The 15,376-nt window shown below is 53.3% G+C and overlaps 1 protein-coding gene across 2 annotated transcripts in view; it reads right to left on the reverse strand.

Moving 5' to 3' along the window:
- Nucleotides 1-609: 609 nt before the first annotated feature.
- The window catches only part of GNAO1 (G protein subunit alpha o1), a 146,665-nt gene continuing 131,898 nt past the window's right edge, over nt 610-15,376 (reverse strand). Inside the window, exons 7-8 of one of the 2 annotated variants that reach the window (XM_005444576.3) lie at nt 4,677-4,830; nt 610-2,739 (exon numbers count right to left, since the gene is read on the reverse strand). In XM_005444576.3, the coding sequence (XP_005444633.1) occupies nt 2,552-2,739; nt 4,677-4,830 (342 nt within the window). In that variant the 3' untranslated portion in view covers nt 610-2,551. Of the gene's footprint in view, nt 2,740-4,676; nt 4,831-7,729; nt 14,477-15,376 lie in introns of those variants that run through there. The other variant, XM_005444575.3, reaches the window with a different exon arrangement.

Genomic DNA, 15,376 nt, shown 5'->3' on the forward strand with positions numbered 1-15,376 from the left:
GCCCGGCTGCTGGGGTGACCTTCCCTGCGGCTCCGGCACCGGCTTGGCTGGTGGGTCCTGGGCTCCGGTGGGCTTTGGGAGCGCTCCTGTGGCTTGGGAGGGGACAGCGAGTGCTGGCCCGGGGGCTCGGGCTGTGCCAAGGGACAACGGGCTCTCCGTGTCCCACCTGTCGCCACTGTGCCCGATGCCGCCGTGTGCCAGGGCTGGGATGGAGGTGAAAAAAACCCTAAATTGCAGAAAAAAAGGAAAAAACCCAAACAACCCCCAAACTGTGAGAAAAAAACAAAATGTGCAAAAACCCCCCAGCCCCCAAACCCAAACACCCCCTGAATTGCTCCTGGGGAGAAAGATGCAGCTTTCCTGGGAGAACCTTCCTGGGGGAAAAACTCACACGTTGTGGGGTTCCTGGCGTTGCCACAAAACAAAGGGCTCACCCTGACGACTGTCTTTGCGTTCCCAAAAGAAATAAAAATATTTTCTCGCCTGGGGAGTTTTGTTGGAAAGCAACCTGAGCCACCTGCACAGCACCTTCCCAGGATTTACCCCCCAGCCTTAGCTCATACCGGCAGCAAACCCCCCAAAAAGGTGATTTTTTTAGTATTGTTTCTGGCAGGCGCGGGGGGAAAGAAGCAGGCGGAGGCGCGGGAGGGGAGAGCCCGGGATACAGACAAACATTCTCTTTATTGAGCTACACATGAATTTTTCCATTAGTCAGAGAAAGAGATTGGCAGTGTGTAATATATCACAGAAACCTCACTGATTGGTAATAGAAAGGCTTAGAAAGACCTGGCGCTTTATATATATATATATAATATTTTTTTTATTTTTTATTTTTTTTTTAGTTTCTTCTTTATTTATTCATTTTCTTTTGAACAGGTGTGACTGCTCTTCTTCAGCAAAGGTAACTCGTAAAAGTGAAACCGTGAAGACGTCTGGTTACTAATCAAAGTAGAAATGACGAAGGATTGGTCATGAAAACGGTGGCTTCAATGTAAACACTACATTCGATTTTTGTTTTTTTTTTTTTTTTAATTATTTTTTGTGGTTTTGTGTGTGTTTTTTAAAATTTTTAAATCATTTTCATTCTTGCTTTTTTTTTCAAAGTTTGTTTTTTAAGGTTTTTTTTCTTTTTTTTCTTTTTTTTCTTTTTTTCAGCACAAACATCCCCACATGAGAGAGAAAAAACACCATTCACTAAAAGGGAGAGAGGACTGGGGCAGGTGGCAGGGTGGGGGGGGGCGCAGAGAAAAAAGCAGCACAAAAAAGCATTCACTGGAAAGAGTTAAAAATTAATAAAACCCAAAGGAAAAAAATAATTACCCTAAACAAAAAATAAAATTAAATAAAATATACCTATGTATAACCCTCCCCGCCGCCCCGCGGGCCCCCAGGGGGTGGGGGGCAGCCGAGCTGTGCTTTTGGGTTTGGAGCTGGAGTGGGGTGGAGCTGGGAGCTGTTAAACCAGGAGGGGTGGAAAAATGGGGGGAAACTCGCTGGCTGCTGGCTCCTGAGTGGGGGCTTCAGCCTGGAGCTGGCTGGGAACGCGACCCCCCCCCCGACCCCCAACCCCCAGCGGGGGGCCGCTGGAGGATGCTCCCACCGCAGCCTTCCTCCCCGAACAGCTGGGCTGGGAAACGGGAAAAGATCTTCTTCTTCATCTTGTTCCCCTCTTTAGCTACGGCACGTGGCTGGGGGGGGGGGGGGGAGTTTTGAATTTTTCCTCCTCCTTTTCTTTCTTTTTTTTTTTTTTTTTAAATGTATCTTTTATTTTCTCGAGCCAGCGGCTCACCTGGGCTGGGGGCAGGTGGGGGTAGCCCAGCCTTCCCCGTGCTGGAAATAAAAATAATTAATTATTATAATAATAACAATAATTTAAAAAAAAGCCAACCCACAATAATTAATTACAATAATAATAATAATAATTAAAAAATAAAACCCCACAGTCAAATAACTCACAAGAGCACTGGCCACGGCGGGGACACGGGCAGGATCCGGCCCCGCTTGTGCCGTGGGGAGACCCCGGGGTGCCCCCCCGCCCCCCAGCCGGGTACCGCTGCCCCACGGGGGGATGCCCGGGCACTGCCAGGGTGGGGGGCCAGGCAGAGCCCCCCCAGGCCCCGGGGCTTCTCCCCGAGCTGTGACACCGTGGGACAGTGCCATGGGGGGCTGGAGCCTGCCAGGGGGACGGGGGCTGCCCACAGCTCCTTCAGACAAACTAAAAAGGTGGGTGTGGATTTTTTTTTATATATATATATACGTATATATATAATTTTTCCTTATGCCTTTTTATTTACCAACTTGCATGACTATGATTACGATTTTTTTTCCTCTCATTCAATCTGTTTTTTTTCATTTTGTTTCGCTTTTTTTTTTTTCCCCGCGCGCGCGTGTGTGTGTGTGTCTGTGTGTGGTTGCGTTGGTTTTTTTTTTTATTTTCTTTTTTTTTTGTTTGTTTTGTTTTGTTTGGGTTTTTTGTTTTGTTTTGTTTGTTTGTTTCTTTTCTCTCCTGGCACCGGGACCGCCACCGAAGAAGTCGCTGTGCGCTGCGGGGTCAGTACAAGCCGCAGCCCCGCAGGTTGTTGGCAATGATGATGTCGGTGACGGCGTCAAATACCACCTGGATGTTGTTCGTGTCTGTGGCGCACGTCATGTGGCAGTAAATCTCCTTGTTGGGGGAGCGGTTTTTGCTTTCAAATTGTGCTTGGATGTAGGCGGCCGCGTCCTCGTAGGTGTTGGGACCTGTGGGCAGAGGTGGGGCAGGGGGACAGAGCGGGGGGCATCAGGACCGTGGGCCACTATCCTCCCGCCTGCAACGCGTCCCTCGCTGCTTACAAAACGCTTTGTTTTTAAAAAAAAAATTAGGTAAAATCTATTTATTTTCAGTTTTTACCCTCCGGTTCACCCCTCAGCAGGGTCCATTTACCCCTTTCCCCCCTCCATCTCCCTTCTCCCCCCGGCCACCCTTTGCCACCCCATCCTGCCCCATTTCCCCCCTCTTTTCCCCCAAATCGCAGAGCACCTGGGCTCCATCAGGGGGCCCTCCCTCCCCAGGTGTCGCTGCTTTGCCCTCTCCGCCCACTCCCCTTTTTCCCCCCCAGGGAAGGGCTGCAGCTCCCACCTGCGCCCGAGGGATGCTCCTCCGAGGGATGCTCCTCCCGGCATCACCGGTGAGTCCCCATGGCGCATCCCAGCAGCGCCCACCCCAGGGGAGCGCGGGGGTCTGGAGAAAGGCCGGGGGGGCCTCGGTGCCCCCCCGGCCAGGCAGAGGGAGGGATGGCTAGGAGGGCCAGAGGGTTAGTGGCCACTCCAACATCACCTGTGGGTGCTGGCTGTGCCTGCTTCGTGGGGCTGAGCCCCCCTGTGCCACTGGGGCGATGCCTCAGTGGGGGTCTCCCGCTGGGCTCTGGAATGCAGGGGGGGCAGGAGCTGCCTGGGGATGTCGTTCCCTGTTCGCTCAGCCGACCAGGGCGGTTTGCTTTTGTAAGGCAGCTGGAGTGGGGCCAGATGTTTGAGCCGAAAAATGCACATTATTGCATTAAGCCGCTTACGGCAGTGAGAGTGGCTGCACCGGCCCCTCGCGGGAAGCCACAAAGCCTGAATTACGCCCCTGAAATCGCCTTTGGGAGAGCTGTTATTATCTGGAGACTTATTTTCCTTTTCCAGCTCACCGGTTCCCCTTCTTCCCAATGCAGCCGGTGGCTGAAGGAGAGGGGAGGTGGTCCGGTGGCACCAGGCTGCCCCCCTCCCAGGGGTAGCCAGGATGGGCTGGAGGGGTTGGTATCCACATGAGATAGTTTGGGACGTTCCACCAGGTGGCTGAGGAAAAAAAAAGTACTGCTGCTTTCACGATGGAGAAGCCTCAAAACCTCGGGTGGAAATGCAGTGCGCTTCCGCTGTTGGGGAGCGGGTGCTGTTGGGCTGGGGGACCTCCTCGTCCCCAGGGTCTGGCATCCAGGGTGGATGTGCTCTGGGTGAAATCATTCAGACACGTTTCAGCATCTGTAGGCTGGAGCCTCTGAATCTCAACTGATTCTTTTTTTTTCCCTTGGAGAATTCAGAAGGGGTAGCTATTCTTACCCCATTTTCTCGGTTTTTCTTCTTTTTCCCCCGAGCTACATTGGTTTCACATAAAAACATACGATTCTGGTGTGGTTTCCCAGATTTCTGCTGTAAAGGGCTCTTCCCTTCCCCAGCTGTGCCCCGTGCAAGGGCACTCCCGGCAGGATGCAAACGGGAGATGCAGCTTGGAGGAGCACGTGCCTGGACTCCTCTAGTGGGACCTTCTCAGGACCCATCAGCGAACGGGATGGCTCGAGCGGTGGGCAGTCGGCTCTCACCGAGGCTTCTGCTTTCCAGAGCTCCTGTGGCCAGACTCATTAAAGCTCATCTCCTTTTGTCTCAAATGGTCTTGGCCACCCCTGCATCCCATCAGCTGGTCGCACACCTTGCCACAAGACTTGACATGACACAGGACACGGCCCCACCCCACCAGCGAGGTACCAGAGCTGTGCTGTGGCTCTCAGAGGTGGGCAGTGCTTTTGCTCCCCACCCCCCATGAAGGTGCTCTGTCCCCTCCACCCCCCTGCCCAGCTCTGGGGTGAGGTGCAGCCCCCCAGCCCTGGTGGCGCGCCGGTGGGCATCACGCGGGGCTGCACCATGTCAGCCCCATCCCATACCTGTGTATTCGGGGAAGCAGATGGTCAGAGGCGATTTCTTGATCTTCTCGGCAAATAGGTCTTTCTTGTTGAGGAAGAGAATGATGGAGGTATCGATGAAGAATTTGTTGTTACAGATGGAGTCGAAGAGCATGAGAGATTCGTGCATGCGGTTCTGCAGTGGGGAGCGCGGAGGGAGGAGAGAGAGAGAAAGGCAAAGAGAAGAGAGAGTTAGAGGAGAGGAGAATATTTTTCTGAATTGAAATGGTTAGAAAGCAAAAAAAAACCAACCAACAACCCAACAAACAACTCTTTAAAATCAGACAGTAATAAATGTGAGATGGTTACAAAGGTGGAGGAACCAGAGTTCTCTTGGCCTGGAGAAGGCAGGTGTGGGGGCTGCAGCTGCTGCCCTACCGTGTCCCTGTGGGGCGGCTCTGCAGGGCTGACACCCGGAGCATCAAGGAAGAGCAGGAGAAAAAAAATGTCATTTCCTCATCGTCTGCCGAACCAGAAGAGTGTGGAAGGGGCCTTGTGTCTCTTCAGGGGCTGGGCACCCCCGAAGCATCACTCGCAGAGCCAGAATAAAGGATGAGCAGCCAGCACCGGCCAGCAGCTGGGATGCACTGGGCATGGGGACTGGGAGGAGGGAGTTCTGCCCATCCTGGGGGTCCTACAGCCCCTCCTGAAGGGTGCTAGTGCTGTCGTGGTGAGACCAGTGCTGAGGGATTGCCCAGAGCCTGGGGCAGGTCCTGTCCCAGCTAGGCCCTTCTGCCCCTGGAAAAATCTTCAGCCCATCTTGGAAACACCACAGCGGTGGCCGGGTCACTGCTGAGAAACCGCGGCAGTGCTGGGGGGGAGCCAAGGCTGGTGCCGCCGTCAGCCCCACCACGCAGCCCCCTGAGCATCCCGGGTCCTGGGCTGATCCAGCCAGACGTCAAGCGTGGAAGGGCTCTACTAGGAGCATAAATCAAGGCAAATCTCTAAAAACTGCAATTTAAAAAAAATTATAAATTTGTCCTTTCACAAGTGGACAAAAGCGATGGAAAGGCCTTTTTCCCCACGCTGCAGAGGTTGTTACCAGAAAGGAGCAGAGAGCGGACAGGAGGAGGAAGAGGAGGAGGAGGAGGCGGTGGGGCTGTCCTGCACAGAATCGGCTGGCGCAGGGCACCACCGAGCAGAGCATTTTCACTCCCCACTCGGGTGGCTGCGGGGTGTCTGTGCCTCGTGGTTAGCATGAAGGTGCTGCAGGGTAGGACAGATCCAGCTCTCCAGGAGCGCTCAAAAACTTCCTCCGTCATTAACGCGCTGTTCAGAACAAAGGGAAAGCTGCTCCGGGCTGCTCCACTGGTGGCTTTGGGTGGCACCTTAGGCAGCCCACGCACCTCTTCTGTTGCACGTACCCACCTCGTTTCCCACTCCAACTGGGGGAGGTTCTGCTGCAAAGCCGGGGCTCACAAGCCAGGGCAGCACCATGCCCTTCTCGGCAACGCTGTCCTAGGGCTGAGCCCCCCCGAGTCCTGGGGGGCTGCCCACACGGGGACCCCCAGCGATTGGGAGAAGCCTTGCGTGAAGCTGAGAGCAGCAGAGACGTGCTCGGGGCAGCGAGGGTGCTTGGCAGCTGGTGGGAAACCCTCCTGCAGCAAACATCCCCCCAGCCCCTTGTCTTGGAGGCGCAGCGGAGGGGGGGGGCTTCGGATTTGCTGAAGATTCATGAGAATGCACGTGTTTCCTAATGAAATGATGACCTTACACATTTTGGAGTTCTCCATGAATGTTTTATTAGTGAGTCATTTTATTAGCTACACTTCAACTGTAGCTTTTGCATGCAAAATTTAGCAGATGTCTGATTTCATCTTGAAAGGCTTTGAGATTACGCTGTGGGTTCCTTGACAAAGAGTAGCTGGGGATGGTAAGCAGTTGCTTTCCAAAGCTTCAGGACCTCATTTCAGCTTTTTTTTTTTTTTTTTTTTTTTAAATAAATGTCAGCCTTATTCATGGGGACAACAGAAACCACCCTAAAAGGATGGAGCCCTTCTTGACTTGTGGCTGTTTACAAAAATACCAGGTCTTGAGATTTTCATGGAAAGTATCTGGGTGAGGTTTTTCCCTTGTCCATCCCCTGTGCTGTCCCATATATGTATTACCTTTAAAGAAAGGAGTGATAGTTTTAGTGGAGGAGCAGCTGAAATAAAGCACGTGCTCAGGGAAATCAAAATTCCTCGTGCAGGGAAAACAGCTCTGGTGACTTCTGGGCCCCTGGGCACCCACGGAGAAGATCCAGGCAGGATGGCATCCTGGAGGAAAATTTTAAAAATCCCTAGTACAAATATAAGAAGAGAAATCATTTCCCTCTCAGCTGTTAGTTCTTCTCAGGGCTGGTCTGTAATTCTGCCTGATCCGTGGGTTGAGAGGTGTGAGGATGCGTGTCTGAGGATGGGTCTGGCTGAAGTCGCATCACTGGAAATAGGTGAAGTCGATAGGAAGAATGGTTAATGGGCCTTTGCTGAGGCTCATGGAAAATCTTCTCTTGGTTTATTCAAGCCTTTTGCTTCTATTTCATGCCCCAAATAATGGAAGATCTTTGGTTTAAACATGAAAGAAGCTACTTGTAGAAGACTGGCAGCTGAGGTGCTGGGGGGGGGTGGCAGGGATGCTCTGCCCCACTGACGGGCGCTGAAGAAGTGGTCGGATGCAGACAGACGGATGTCAACGTAGGGTCTGGCAGTGCTGGAGAAAAAGCATGGATGGCCCGCATAGATACACGGGGGCATGGCACTTCAGGAAGGGAAAAGCAATTTCAAGAAGGCAAGGAACATATGGAAACCGTGGTGAAGTTGTTCTACTTAAAAACAAGGAGAAAAAAAAATTCCCACAAGATACTTACATAAAATTAAATACCTTTAGGTTATATCCTTTGGGAATTCCTTATTTTCAGGTGTGTGAGGCTGTGGCAGGCAACTGACATCGCAGGCGCGTGTTGTACACGTGCATGTCCGGAGAAGATATAGGGCAAGGAACGGGCTCAAGAAGCTGGACGCGCTCAAGGGAGACACAATAAAACCCTCTCACACTAGAAAAGAGCTGGCACTTTATTAACATTTTGTAACTAATAAATACATTACTGACAGCCAATAAATTATTACAATAGCTAATGCTCTATTAAACCAAGGGACAGTCACTCTTCGTACAAAATTACAGTTAATACAGTTTGGGCCATCAAACATGCAGGAGAAATGATTCAGCGGGAAACCAGCACAAGGAAAATCGTGGCAGCCTCTGGCGATCCTTCGGGAAGAAATGTGGTGGGGGGCGGGGAGCCCGGAGGCAGGGTGACGGTCACTGTTCCCTTGTCGAGCTGAAAGGGGGGGGGGTGGGGGGGGGTGGGGGGGAAGATGGGAGGGGGGGGCAGCAGGGCTGAGGGTGTTAAATTGGGGGCTGGGCTGTTTAACGGGGCTGGTCTTTACATGTCCCTATTTGCTTGCCCAGCACCACCGGTGGTGTTGCCCCTGTCATCTCTCCCTGCCTGGGGCAGGGGGTTTAGACCCCGAGCCACTTGCCTGTGCTACAGGACTGTTGAGATTTGGACTCGACATCAATTTCCAAGAGACTGGGTGGTTGAGGGGCTGGGGCAGCAGGCGTCGGGCCGGCTCCCAGCCCTCCACCTCCTCCCCAGGTCCCCCCCTCCCGGTGGGGGGCTGAGCTGCCCTCTCTGGGGGCTGGAGGTGGTTTTGCCCTGTCTCAGTGCAGCTCCCTCCCCTCTCCCCCTGCCTACAGGGTGCCAGCTGGGGGGCTTTGGTGGTCCTCCTCTTATTAACACGTGAGCATTTCAGGGTCGCTCTGGCTCATGTTCGCTAGCTGGCTTTTGCAGCACAAACCCAGATCTCCGGGTTGCCGCTTCAGACGTGAGTGGTCCTGTGAGAAGTCCCTTTCCATAGCCATGTTCTCAGCGTAACGTCTTATATAGGTCACGTACCTATATCTGTCAGCATCAATTATCTCATGTCGTGCAGGAGCTCAGAAATGCTAACGTACACTCAAGTCTCGGGGTGCTTTGGGAGTGTTTCTGTCTGCTCTTGCCTCCGGGGAGGCAGAGGCAAGCCCGCGGTCTGCGCTCTGTGCCACCTGGACCACAGCTCTGCTTTCTTGTGAGTGTGTTGGGGATGCGCGTGTGTGATGGGTTTGAGTGGGTCAGGATGATGGTCCGTAGCACCATCTCTACTGGCCTTGATGCTTCTGGCATCAGATCCTTCAGGAGTGTTTTAGTCTCCTTGGAAATGGTCGGGGAGTTTTTGGTTGTGAGCCTGAAGACAAACCTGGCCCATGACAAAGACACAAACGCACTAGTCCTAAGCTACTCTAACCGACCTGACCAACGGTCAGCCTTGCTCCCAGGACCTCAACAGCTCTTCCTGGCTCCAGATTTTTTTGGCCACAGAATCCTCGGACACGTTGCACAGGCTAACAGTGCAGGGCTGGTCCCTTTTACAGCACCAGCTGCACCCATCCCTGTGGGTGCCGCCTGCCGCCCTCAGCTACCCCCGCAGCACGGCGAGGGGCAGGGTGAGGGGCTGCCCCGTGCCATGCACAGCAGCAACTCGGCATAGGGGGGTGTTTTGGCAGAAGGACATCTCTGGCCCCCCCAACCCGACCTCTCAGAGATTGCATTCCTGGCTTCAGAATAAAATTCTCTTCCCTTGCAGGCGAGCGCTGGGCTTGTGCCACGACAGATTAAACCCACAGGATGGATTTTAACGCACATTGCAGTACAGGCTGCTTTCATTGATACTTTTAGTGTCCTGTAGAAGAAAAGCACATCTACCGAGGAGGCACGGCAGCCGCCTCCTCGGGATGCTCTCCCTTCCATGGAGGGACAGGCTGGCCAGCCAGCCAGGAAAGCTGGCCGAGGGCAAGAAGCCAATTCTCATACAAAACTCCCGAGAGAGATTTAGTTGGAAGTAGTTGTGGGAGGGGGGTTGTGGGAAGCCCACCGACCCCTCGCGGGACCGGGCTGGGCCCTGTGGGAGGGCAGGGGCAGCAGGGACCGGCCAGTGCTGGCAGACGGAGGGGCCAGATGGCCTCGGCGAGGGTCCCGCTGCCCTGCTGCTCGGCCGCGCTCCTCCGGCCTGGAGGAAAAATGTAAATTCCATTTGCTAAAGAAAAACCAGCCTTTGAAGTATGTGGCTGTATTTCAGTGTGTGCTCTCCTGGCGCATGCTTATTGCTGGTTCTCCTAACAAGCCCAGCTACCGCATCCTCCCAAGGAGCACGGTGCTCTGCAGCTCAGCCCTGCAGCCTCACCCACGGGCTCATCTCCAGGCTTTCCTTCCACAGGTTTCTCCATTTAATTGAAACTGGTGTTTAAAGAAAGGAGCTAGTTGCATATTTTTTTTTTTTTTTTTTTGGTCTCACAGATCCACAGACCTGACCCTCTTGCTGCTGCTGAAGCAAGCAATGGGGCTTCCCTCCTTCCTTCTTTTGGCTGTCTGAAGCTAATCCAGAGTTGCTAATGCTGCTTTCAACACAACAACCCTCGGATGCTGTTGCTGGAAAAGTGACCCGAGTCATTAAAAACCTCCTGCATCCCAAAAAGGGCATCTTTCGCAAATTCCCACCTTAGCTTTGAAGGGCAGCGGGGTCTATACGTTTTCAATTACATAGCTGTTTCAGTTCTGTGCATTTAAAATGTGTCCCCCGTGCCCTGGTATGGTTTCTCATGCAGCGGTACCAGCTGCAACATCCCTGCTACGCGGAGACTGCAAATTAAAGGCAACTCAGTGCCTCCGAGGGTCTGGATTTGGAGCATCGCAATGGTAAAACACGAGGGGCTATTAAGAAAAGGGCTTTTGAAAGCAGGCAATGTATTTCAAGGTCTTCTGTCTAGGCAACTGCTGCAAGGATTGCTGGTGTTTAGAAAAAGCACTGGGCAAAAGATTGCCTGCAGAAGGCACATCTGTCAGAAAAGGCTTAGCAGGATGCAGAAAGGCAGCAGTGAGTAATGCTTTGGCAGGCATTCTGGAGACAAAAATCTATATGCGGCCATCAAGCGAGAGAAATAGTAGTGTTTAACACTGGAAGCATTTCATCTCCCAAATGCTGTTTCCAGCCTTTGTCTGTGAATCCTCATGACACTCATGTGAGGGAGGGAATGTCAGCAGCAGCAGCTGAAATGAAGCTTTAGACATACAATATGCCAAAGAAAATGAAAGAAAAGGCTCTGCGTGTCAACATTTCCTCCTCTTTTTCTCCCTTTTCTCCCTGTGGAGCACCAGCCGTTATCGCCAACGTGCTGGGGAACCAGCCGGAGCTGCGGAGGGGCTTGGGGCAGTGGGGTCTGGACCTCCCAGCCGGCACGGCCGGGCATGGGCTGCCTGAATCCAGCCCCGCACAAGCGCACCAAGCGCCGGGGACCTGGCTGTGTCCAGCAGAGCTCGGGGTGGAGCGATTTACATGGCCTTTACCAAAATATTCCCGTGCGCGTTATGGTGGGAACTCCTGAAGCCTTGGCTGGGTGCTGCCTTCGCTGGGAGCAGCTCCTGCTGCTTCCTCGCTCGGCTCAGATGTCACCCACAGCAAGGGGTGGGAACAGAAAATCTGCAGAATTTAGTGCTGCCGATCCGACTCTTCTGACAGAGCTTAATGCAAGACCTGCCTGGCTGCCAGCGCAAGCCATCACCGCACCACAGCGCTGCACGCTGGGTGCAGCACTTACGTAGGCTTTATGTACCAAACGTAACCAGCATTCAGCTGCTCGGCCCTCCTTTTAACGCTCGAAGCATATGTGGGTGGCAGGTGGTACCGGTGGGGCTCGGCCACCCATGCCGGACAATCTCCAGGAGCATCCCCATCCCTCTGCATCCCTCCAGCTAATTCCCTGCCCTTCCTCTGTGGCTTCCTGGCCACAGGCTGGTCCCTTCCAAGGAACGAGAGAACTGGGCAGGTGCTTCCCATCGGGAACCCTTTCTTCGGAAAACCTTCCCACTGGCTCTGAAAATCCTAAGCTAAACCAAATACAATGACGTGTGCAGGCCTTGTGCTCAGCGTTCCTTTGGTTTATGGCTGTACAGCGGCATTACATGGAGCTGGGAGGGGGGCTGGGACCTGGGAAAACAAGACGTGTGGGTGGGATGTGGCGTGAGGAGCAGAGGGGCTCCTGGCTTTGCTGGCCAGCCAGCTCTCCGTGGGAGCTGATGCTGCCGGAGGTATTTTAAGGCGGAGATGGTGAAGAGAAAGGTGGGTACTCACTGGTGCCAGAGCGGGGGAGGCAGAGACCTGGTGTTATTGCTGTTAGCATCCAGCAGAGCAGCAGTGGGTCCTCACTGCACAATGCTAAATAGTTTTATCATTTAATGCTGTTTAGGGGGTTACTGACACAGCTGCTGACCGTGCTGGGCTGTGAGCTGGTTAGGTGGGTGAGAGCCACCTTATTTTCCTCTGCATGCCTCCTGTTTGCCCCGGGGTGCTCCCGCTCGCATCCCTGGCTGGGGGTTTGTCACCGATGTCCCACGAGCACTGTCCTGGCAGAGCACGACCTCTGACAGGGACTCTCCTCCAGTTCCCAGGTGCCTTTCTCTTTCCAGCCTTCCTGCTGCCTCAACCTGCCTCATCTCCCATTTGCAACTTCTCTCCCAAACCGCCCCTGCTGGTCCTCTCCACCTGCTCCCTCCCCTGCCTGCCACGCGCTGACGCTCACCTGGCCCCTTGCCTTTGGGCTGTGCTGCTTTGGGCTGCTCCCACACCCTCTCTCCTAGATGGCACAGCAGGAAAAGACATACCATCCCTCTTGGGCATGGCACTGGAGAAAACTCAGGCCTCCCGAGACCTGAAAGGCACCCCCAGCTCGGGCTCCCAAGAGAGGACAGCTGAACTTGTGGCTGGCCTGGAAAGACTCATGTTTTCCAGGATCACGGACTTCCAAGAGAGGCAGGGAAGAGGCAGAGATCAGCGTTGCCCACCTGCTCCCAGGTGCAGGTAGGTCCCAAGTGGGACCTCGGAGGCGGCTGTCCCACCCAGACACGAAATGAGATTCTGGGGTGGACTTCTAAGGGTCCCTCCATGCTCCCAGGGGTGACAGCCCACCTCTCACGCTGCCCTCTGCCTTCGCCCCCACGGCACAGGGAGCTCTTGGGGACGGCAGGCAGATGGTCACACATAGCCCAGCCCCAGCCCCATCTGTCCTCCCCTCTGCGCCCCCACACCTTGCTGTGCTGGGCGCTACCCTTGCCCTCCCCACACCTCTCCCTCTGCCCTTCCTTCCTCCCTTCCCTTCCCTGCGCTTTTCTTTCCTACTCCATCACTTGGCTCAAACCAGCTCCCTGAGCTCTCCCTTACCACTGCATGGCCAGTATAAACCATCCCTCTCACTCTAGGTACTGGTAAAGAGATGCCCTGACTGGAGACACCAAAGCAGGAGCTGCCTCCCTTGAATGCTCAGGCAGGAGCTGACACAGGCGGGCTAGTGGCTTCTGCTTGGCCAAGGAGGCTCAGAGTGCGAGGCTGGCCTTCTCGGGGGCGTTTGGGTGCCTGAGGTGTGATAAAGAGCCACGAGGCTCCTGCACGCCTCGCTGTGACCCAGGCACGGTGAGCTTCCCCAAAGCACCTCCCCGCATTTCAGGGACTTGAAGGTCAAACTCTGCCGACGAGAAGCCAGGGCTAAATAGTTTTGGTGCACCCCAGCATTTCAGGGCTGACGTTTGGAAAAAGGTGCTGCGTGTTTGCAGGAGCATCAGTTGTGCTGAAATCATGGGCTGGGAGGTGCTTTGGGAAAGGTCACCGGGTACCCAGGCTGGCATCCAGGTGGGATCACCATCGGGATGCCACCAAGCTCCGCTGCCACCGCCCCGCTCAGCCCAGCAGCTCCACAGCATCCAGCAAACGGGTTACTGAAACCACTAGACGTATTTTAACGTTAATTTCGAAAAAACTTGAGGTAAAACTGTTACCAGTAACAACTGCTTTTAGACAAGGCTTAGTAGGTTTTGTTACTGTGTCCCTCTTACGCAGACACCAGCAGAACTCGATATGGCTGTTTTACTTGTTCAAATAGCTGTCTGGAAAAAAGGAGAATATACACATCCAAACTGCAGCGGCTGCGTTCAACACTGACCCCTCTGGCTTTGGGGTAGGAACTGAAGCCGTAAGGTACCCTCAAAATGATCATGTTGTACCTAGCACTTCCCAAAGGAATAGTGTTATAAAAAAAAGATAAATAACCAGGAGAATTAAAAATATTCCTTAATTTCAAGAAAAAAAAAATTTTGGTTCCAAACTACACTGTTGCTGACCAGTATTTTAAGGCTTTGATTTTTCTTTTTTAAAACTTAAGTATTTTTGTCTTTTGGCAGTTGAAATGCACTTTGTGGGAAACGCATCAGCTCCCTCTACAGCACTGTGAATTGGACTGGGGGAGCAGAACAAGGCAGCAAGGGAATGAACCAAAAATAAACCAAAATAAAATAAAATGGGGCTGGGGAAAGCAGAACTTGCTGCAGAGTTTTCTGGGATGGGAGGAGGGATTTACGTATTTCTTCCTCAGTGTCTTCTGAGGAGGAAAAAACCAGAAAGAGAGAGGACCTGTCCGCCGGACCGGAGGATGCTCCCGGCGGGCACGAGGAGAGGAGGGGAGGAGAGTGCTTTAGTAGAGTCCGCATCCCCGCAGGTTGTTGGCAATGATGACATCCGTGACGGCGTCGAAGACGAACTGGATGTTGTTGGTGTCGGTGGCGCAGGTGATGTGCGTGTAGATCTCCTTGTTGGGGGACTTGTTCTTGCTCTCGTACTGAGCCTGGATGTAAGCCACCGCCTCCGTAAAAGAATTTGGGCCTAGAAGAAAGCAGAGACGAAAGGAAAAAGAGCAGGTTAAAGCAATCCCGTAACCCTAAATCTGTAGGGTGCCTGCAAGTGCCCCGCTGTAGGGACATGGGGAGCTTGTAGGGGGCTGCTGCATCCCAGCTGCCCGGTCTCCACCTCGGGGGCGGGCACCGTTACCAGCCAGGGCTGCTGCAAGGGAGGAGATGCTCTCAGACTGTCAGCTTAGCTGTATTTTTATTCTGCGTTGCTGTTTATAGTCTATAGAGATGAAATGGAAGAGGGAGCTGAGTGTTGAACAGGCTATGATGGGAAAAGCAGAAGAAATTCCACATCCTGGTGACAAAAAAGAGAAGAAACCTGCCAGGAATGCGGTAAAGTGCTTGACCTGGTGAAAAGGCTTAGCTTTTCCCCTTTTTTTGATTCTTTCTATTAAAGTTTCAGCTTTTGATGGAGAACAACTAAAATGTCCGTGAATCGAGGGCAGTAGTGGTAACTGTGCCTTCCTTTCCCTGAACCGCTAACAGAAAGGGGCATGGAAAGATCCAGCCTCTGTCACAGGGCAAAGTGGGGTTTTCTCAAAAAAACCCACAAAACCCCACAAAAAAGCTAACACAGAGCGTCCCTCTTTTTAAAAGGAATTAGGATCACAGTACCCTGCGCTAGAGCTGTGTCTAAAATCATACCATGAGGAGTTTCTTCTTTTGATGTATAGAGATGTCTGTGCCAAACCTTATTAGCCATCAGGTTTTGTGTTAAAAAAGCGTAAGAGCAGTCATGCAAAAGAGCAGATCCTGCCTCATCTGGCCAGCCTTGTCGTTGCCCACACACACGTCTCCGCTCCGGCCCCTGCTTAGCTCCGGTTAACTCCATTCCCCTGGCTGGCCGGGAGCGCCCGTGCCCCCGTGCCCCGGC

The sequence above is a fragment of the Falco cherrug genome, chromosome 14 (assembly GCF_023634085.1).
Source record: "Falco cherrug isolate bFalChe1 chromosome 14, bFalChe1.pri, whole genome shotgun sequence".
In the NCBI taxonomy this organism is placed as follows: Eukaryota; Metazoa; Chordata; class Aves; order Falconiformes; family Falconidae; genus Falco; species Falco cherrug.